At 15.6% G+C, this 7,500-nt stretch overlaps 3 protein-coding genes across 3 annotated transcripts in view; 1 reads left to right on the top strand and 2 right to left on the bottom strand.

The window, feature by feature from the left end:
• The window catches only part of PF3D7_1447000 (40S ribosomal protein S5), a gene marked incomplete at both ends in the record, with an annotated part of 1,449 nt that extends 1,379 nt beyond the window's left edge, over positions 1-70 (bottom strand). The window contains one exon of the mRNA XM_001348586.1: positions 64-70. Within this exon, the coding sequence (XP_001348622.1) occupies positions 64-70 (7 nt within the window). The remainder of the gene's footprint in view (positions 1-63) is intronic.
• A 3,280-nt stretch (positions 71-3,350) lies between these two features.
• PF3D7_1446900 (glutaminyl-peptide cyclotransferase, putative) lies at positions 3,351-5,576 on the top strand (the record flags this gene model as incomplete). Its single annotated transcript, XM_001348585.3, has 3 exons — positions 3,351-3,427; positions 4,349-5,219; positions 5,373-5,576. The coding sequence occupies 3 exons, from the start codon at positions 3,351-3,353 to the stop codon at positions 5,574-5,576; spliced, it is 1,152 nt and encodes a 383-aa protein (XP_001348621.2).
• A 642-nt stretch (positions 5,577-6,218) lies between these two features.
• On the bottom strand, positions 6,219-7,042 carry PF3D7_1446800 (heme detoxification protein; the record flags this gene model as incomplete). Its single annotated transcript, XM_001348584.1, has 3 exons — positions 6,219-6,416; positions 6,508-6,710; positions 6,826-7,042. The coding sequence occupies 3 exons, from the start codon at positions 7,040-7,042 to the stop codon at positions 6,219-6,221; spliced, it is 618 nt and encodes a 205-aa protein (XP_001348620.1).
• Between the last annotated feature and the right edge of the window lie 458 nt (positions 7,043-7,500).

Here is a 7,500-nt window from a genome sequence, read left to right as displayed (position 1 = left end):
AAAAAACAAAAATATTTATATATATTTATATTATTCATTCTTATTGTTTCCATTTTTCCTTACCTTCCATTTTTTTTTATTAAGATTAATTATTATATAAAGAATGTTACTTCTTTTCTTTATTTTTTAATTTACCGCTTTTTATTATATATATTATAATATATATATATAATATTATATAAAATTAATAAAATATATATATATATTTTTTTTATAATTAAAAAAAAAAAAAATTAAATATATAATATATAATATATATATATAATGTATAAATAATTTTATTTTTTTTTTAACATATAATAATTATATAATAAATATATGTATTTTGTTTTATTGGTATACTTTTCTTTATTATTTTAATTATATATATTATATATAAAAAAAAAAAAAAAAAAAAAAGGTTTCTTTTCTTCTTGGTTTTTTTTTTTTTTTTTCTTAATTTTTTCTTGCTTTACATTAATATATATATATATATAATAATATAATATATTTTATATATATGATATATTTTTTATATACAAAATTACATATTTTAATTTTTTGTGTTTTTATTTATTTTCTAATAAACATTTTAATTTTCTACTATATGATGAGAGCATTTATATTTTATTAAAAAAAAAAAAATAATAATAATAATAATAAATATATTTTGATGTATTTATATAAAAAAGGGGTAAAAAAAAAAATTTTCTTTTTTTTTAAATGTTCATATATAAATATATATATATAATTTAATTTTTCTTTTTAATATGTTCATTATAAAGAATATTTTTTATATTCATTTATTATAATTTATATAATAATATATAATATATATATATTATTATTATAATATTATATTATTTATAAAAAAAATATGTAATAATTTTCATTATTATATTTATAATAATATATATATATATATATATATATTAATTTATATACATATATAAATAAATAAATGTTGATAATATTTGATATTAACTTTATTTAATAATTATAATATAAAATAAATATTACAAAAGAAATCTAAGCACATTTATAAAATATTTTATATATATATATATAAATATAATTTATAAATAAAATATATTATATATGTAATAATTATTAATTTTATTATTATAATATTTCATATATTGTCGTTTTTGTTTTTATGACTATATTTTATAATATATATATATATATGTATACACATAAATAAAGTTTTTTTTATATTATAATATATATATATATTATTTAATATATATTTATTAAAATATAAGATGGTTTTAATCTTATACCTATAATATATTATATATAATATATATTATATATATATATATATTTATTTATTTTATTCAAATTAATTATTTTTTATTCCATTTATTTATTATAATATTTATAATAATAAACATTATAATAATATATATTAATTATACATATATAGAGATTAAAAAAATATATGAACTCTTTAGAATATAAATAACGAAGAAGACCTACATACAAACCCCTTTTTTTTCTTGCATATATGTATATTATATCTCTAAAAAAAAAAAAAAAAAATCCAGGGTAATATTTTAATAATATAAGTTATAATGTTTTATGCACGTACTAATATTATAAATAAAAAATATTATATATATATATATATATATATATATAATATTTATGAATGTTAATCATTTTTTATATTTGGATACATTCTTTTAAGTTTACAAATATTATAATATAATATTATAATATATATTTGTATTGCGTACATATAAAATAAAATTATTAATATAATATGTTATATTATAATATATATATAATAAATAATTTTATGATATTTTATTTTATATTTATGAACACCTGAAATATAAGTAAATTATTAAACCCTTTAATCTGATTTTATGAAAAAAATAATAAATTGACCTTAATTTATTAATAATATTATGAATATAATATATAAAATAATGTACATTCATTTACATATATTAATAATTATATATATATATATATATATATATAAAATATATTAACATTTTATTATTTTCATTAAAATATATGTTTTATTTTTCTTTTTTCCTTTATCCACAAAAAATAAAATTGTGTATAAAAAAAAAAATAGAGGTTTTTTATATATATTATTATAATATTAATATTTTTTATATTATATATAATATATCGAATACCTATATATTTTTTATTATTTTATCATTTTATCATTTTATTATTTTATTTTTCCACATTATAATTTATATATATATATATATATATTTTTTTTTTTTTTTTTTTAAATAAAGTGTTAATTTTTTTATCCTTTTTAATTATATTTCGTTTGACAATAATTTCAAAATTTATTTTAAATATAAAATGAATAATTGCAAATATTTTTATTTGATTAAATATTATAAATATATATATTATATTATTTCATTGTTATCCACTTTTATCACCTTACGATTATTATGTTCTAAAAAATGAAATAAAAAAAAAAAAAAAATAATAAATTTTATAAACACAAATTGTGTATTTTAAAAAATGTTGTTATAAAATTGTTATATGATATTTTTTTTTTAAAAAAAAGAAAAAAAAAAAAAAAAAAAAGGAAAAGAATAAGAAAATAAGGAACCTTTTAATTAATAATAAGACTATACAATTTTTGTTTTTGTGAATTCCATCAAATTTTTAAAAAAATAAATGAAGCATTTATTAAAGGAATATGAAAATAAATACACTCATGAAAAAATAAGAAAACACATATATATATATAAATATATTTATATTTTTTTTTATATTATTATAATATGGTTATATTATTTATACACGTGCAAAGATAATTAAAAAGAGGTATATTTTAATTTTCACCATATAAGGGTGAAAAAAAAAAAAAAAAAAATATATATATATATATATATATATATATATTTTATTTTATTATCCTTCTTTCTTTATTTCGTTATTTTTTATTTTTTTATTTTATTTTTTTTTTTTTTTTGGGGGTTTGTTTTAGCCTTATTCGTGGTTTTAATAAGTGCGCAATTTAAATATTTTTATTCATAAAATGTTTTAAAATATATCATTTTATAATATATATATATATATATTGTTCGTTTCAGTAAAAATATGGTTATTGAAATAAACATATAACATAATAATAAGAATTATTATTCGTTGTTATTTTTAAGTTTGTCCATTATATATATTTATGTTCTATTTTGTTCCTTTTTCTTTTTTTTTTTTAAGAGAATGAGAATAATAAAAGCATAGTAATATTTTTCTTTTATTCATATATATACCGATATTTAAAAATAAACATATAATAAAAATAATAATATATACAATACTTAAAGGGAAAGAAAAAAAAAAAAAAAAGAAAAACAAAAATTAATTAAAACAAAATAAATATGGAAAATGATAAATTAATAAATAAAAAAAAGGACTCCAAAGAAGAAACACTGGATAAAATTGAAAAATCGTTCAGGTTACAATAAAAAAAAAAAAAAAAAAAAAAAAAAAAAAAAAAAAAAATATATATATATATATATATATAATAATAAAATCATAACATCTTATTTATAAGTGTCTTTATCATCAAATATATTGGTAACATTATGTTATTTTTTTCTTTTTTTATTATTTTGTCTATTCAATTAAGTGGTGTACTTTAAAAAAAATGAAACATGCAAGAAAATATTATTATGTAGAAATGTACCAATTTTTTTTCAATAATATGTGAACATTTATAAAAAAAAAAAATAAATAAATTAAAATAAAATAAAAAGTTAAAAAAAAAAAGAAAAAGAAAAAAATATATGTATATATATATAATATATATAATATTATATAAATATATATGTACTTTTATTATATGTATGAATAAGTCTACAAGTTTCTCCACGTTTCCCTTTATATTTTGGAAATAAATATATACATATATATATATATATATATATCTATTTTTTTTTTTTTTTTTTTTTTTTTCCTCACCTCATATTCAAATTAAAACTTTATGAATTATTTATATAGATATATATATTCATTTGTTTATATGTTTTTTTCCAAAAGTATATTTATTAAAAAAAAAAAAAAGATTTACTACATACATATGTTTTAATGCATACATATGTTTTAATACATACATATGTTTTAATACATACATATATTTTAATACATACATATATTTTAATACATACATATGTTTTAATACATACATATATTTTAATACATACATATATTTTAATACACATATATATTTTAAAACACATATATATTTTAATAAACATATATATTTTAATAAACATATATATTTTAATAAACACATATATTTTAATACACACATATATTTTTATGCATACATATATTTACATTTACATATATATTTTTTTAAAATGTGCCTTTTTAGGTTTATACGTAAGGCGTTGGTTCTTACCATCGTGATTGTGTTATTAGTAATTGTAGCTTCGGTATTTTTGATACTTCATTTTATTAATTCTGCAAAAGAAGGGAACATATTTCCATATGGGATAGGGATATACACATATAAGGTGCTGAATACATATGATCATATTCATGACCCTTTAGTAGGAAAACATATAAAGAATGAAAATATTTTGAATATAAGAAGAGATGATAAACATTTTCCATTTACCCAAGGGTTATTTTTTTCAAATAATGAAACCTTAATTGAATCAACTGGATTATATAATGCAAGTTATTTAAGAGAGTTTGATTTATTATCTGGAAAAACTATAAGATTTCATAATTTAGAAAGTAAATATTTTGGAGAAGGTACTACACTAGTTATTGAACCATCTACATTTAGAAAATTTTTATTTGTATTAACATATAAAGAAAAAAAAATTTTAGTTTTTAATTATGAAACATTCGAATTATATCATACATATTACAATGAACTTGATGGTTATGGATTGACATCTAATGTCGATCCATTACAATCAAAAGAAGATTTACGACAAAATAATTTCCCCTTATATCAGAAATTATGGGCAACATCAGGAGATGAATATTTATATGAATTAGATATCCCACCCAACTTAAAAGATACAGATAAATTATCTGTTGTTAATAAAAAAAAAATAAAATGTGCTGGTTTCCATATTTATAGAGTTAATGAATTAGAATATCATCCTAAAACCAAATCTATTTTTGCAAATATTTTCTTGACTGATTTAATTTTACAAATAGATGTTGACACAGCAACTTGTTTGAAGATAATTGATTTGAAGGGATTAATAGAACGTTGTAGCAACTATGTAATCATATAAAGGATACAATAATTTATATAACAAACATATAAATGAATAGATAGATAAATAAATAAATATATATATATATATTTATGATATATTTACTATGCATACTATTTACATATTTATTTATTTATTTATTTTATTTCATTTTTGTAGAAACAAATTAAGAACAAGTTAGAGACCGTACTTAATGGAATTGCCATAAGACCCGAAAGTAGGCAAGATGAATTACCCACCTTGCTAGTTACCGGAAAATTGTGGTCCAATATTTTTGAAATAACATTTGTAAGAAATAAGAATGCATTTGCTCCGAATGTATTTTTAAAGGAATATTATAAAACGATAGGTAACAAAATATGAGGTATATAAGATCAAAAAGGAAAAAACATATAAACATATAAATAAATGAAACATATAAATGTGACCATATGGTATATATATATATATATATATAATATTTGTGTTTTTGTATTATATATTGTATAAGATTTTGTTACACATGGTTATAATATATGACATATATATATTATATACATTTTTGTGAATATTTTAATTTTTTCATCTTATCCAATATATTATTTATTTTACCATATATCATATATTTTTTTGTAAAAAAAAAAATTTTAATATACCATTTTTTTTTTTTTTTTTTTTTTTTTGTTTCATATAATATGTACTAGGTTATCCTTATATTTTATATTTTTATATTTTTTTTATAATTTATTTATTATTTTAAAAGAACAATTATATTACACTTTTATAATATATATATGTATGTAATAAATTGTTGATGTTTTAAAACTACCTTAATGAAAAACAACATATGTAATATTTTTCAAGTAAAAACATATTTTTAAAATGAAAAAGGAATATCCTTCATTTTTCCCATAAAAATAAAAAAAATAATATTTTTAAAATAAATCATAAATATATAACAAATAAATTAATATATATATATATATATATATATGTGTGTGTGTGTTAATTTATCTGTGTTGTTTTTTAAAAAATGATGGGCTTATCTACTATATGCACAACTCCATTGTGGCACTTCATATTTGGTCTTATAATTTTTGAGCCATTTAAATATATCGAATGATTGCAATGTTTAAATTCCCCCTCAATTTTTACTATTAAATCATTATTCAATAAATTTCTTAATTTTTCTGGAGCTTCCCTTTTTTCATTGTACATTAACCACTGTAAGGTGTAAAAAAAAAATAATATATAATGAAATATATATATATATGTATATATTTATGCACATTTTCCTTTTATTATTTTTATTAACCGGTTGGTAAGATGAACCATATAAATCTCTATACAGCCAATATTCTTTCGTAACGTGATTTAAAACAAATTCTGATAATTTATTTTCATCGTTATACAATTTATTGAAACTTTCTATATTTATTAATTGCATGGCTTCGTTGGAGGGAAAAAATGCAGTATAAGGGCCATCGAGAGATAATTCATGTATTAACGAGCTGCCAACTAAATAAATAAATAAATAAATAAATGAAAATTTATATATATATATATATATATATATATGTGCACATATTATATTAACATTATATTTCATATATAACATTTTCCATGTTGTTACCTGTAGGATGATTTAACAGATTAGAAAATATCTTGAGTTCGTTATGTGAATATATTAAATTAATAATTGTCCTTTTTACAGGCTTATGTTCAAAACACCAATATACTTTTCTATTTATACTTTCTGGGTCGTTGGTTACCTTTTGAGGTTTTCTTAAACCGCCACTTCGTGTATATAATCTTTTAATTATCAAATTATAATAAAATCTATTTTTCATACTGATGAAAAATACATTCTACACATTTATACAGATATATAATGTAATACAATATAATACAATATATATTATTTAGACCAAAAAAAAAAGAAAAAAAAAGAAATGTTTTATGTTTAACAAAAGTTATCATTTTCTTTTCTTACATTTGAGAAAGAATTATTATGAAAATAAATGACAATCATTTTGACATAAAAAGTGAAAAATTATAATATATAATTTACTTTATTTATTTATATTACATTATTAATTAAAATATGTTAAAAAAAAAAATACAACTTAATGATTGTTTTCTTTTAATACGTTAATTCTTATTTTTTTACTTAATTAAAATATTATATATATATATATATATATATATATATATATATATTGCATAATTGTGTCATTCCAAATTTATAGGAATATTATATGTATGTAGAAATCATAGTTCAAAATTATTAAATCTGAAGGTTATATAT

This window comes from Plasmodium falciparum, assembly GCF_000002765.6.
Source record: "Plasmodium falciparum 3D7 genome assembly, chromosome: 14".
Taxonomy (NCBI): domain Eukaryota; phylum Apicomplexa; class Aconoidasida; order Haemosporida; family Plasmodiidae; genus Plasmodium; species Plasmodium falciparum.
This window is presented reverse-complemented; position numbering and strand designations above follow the sequence as displayed.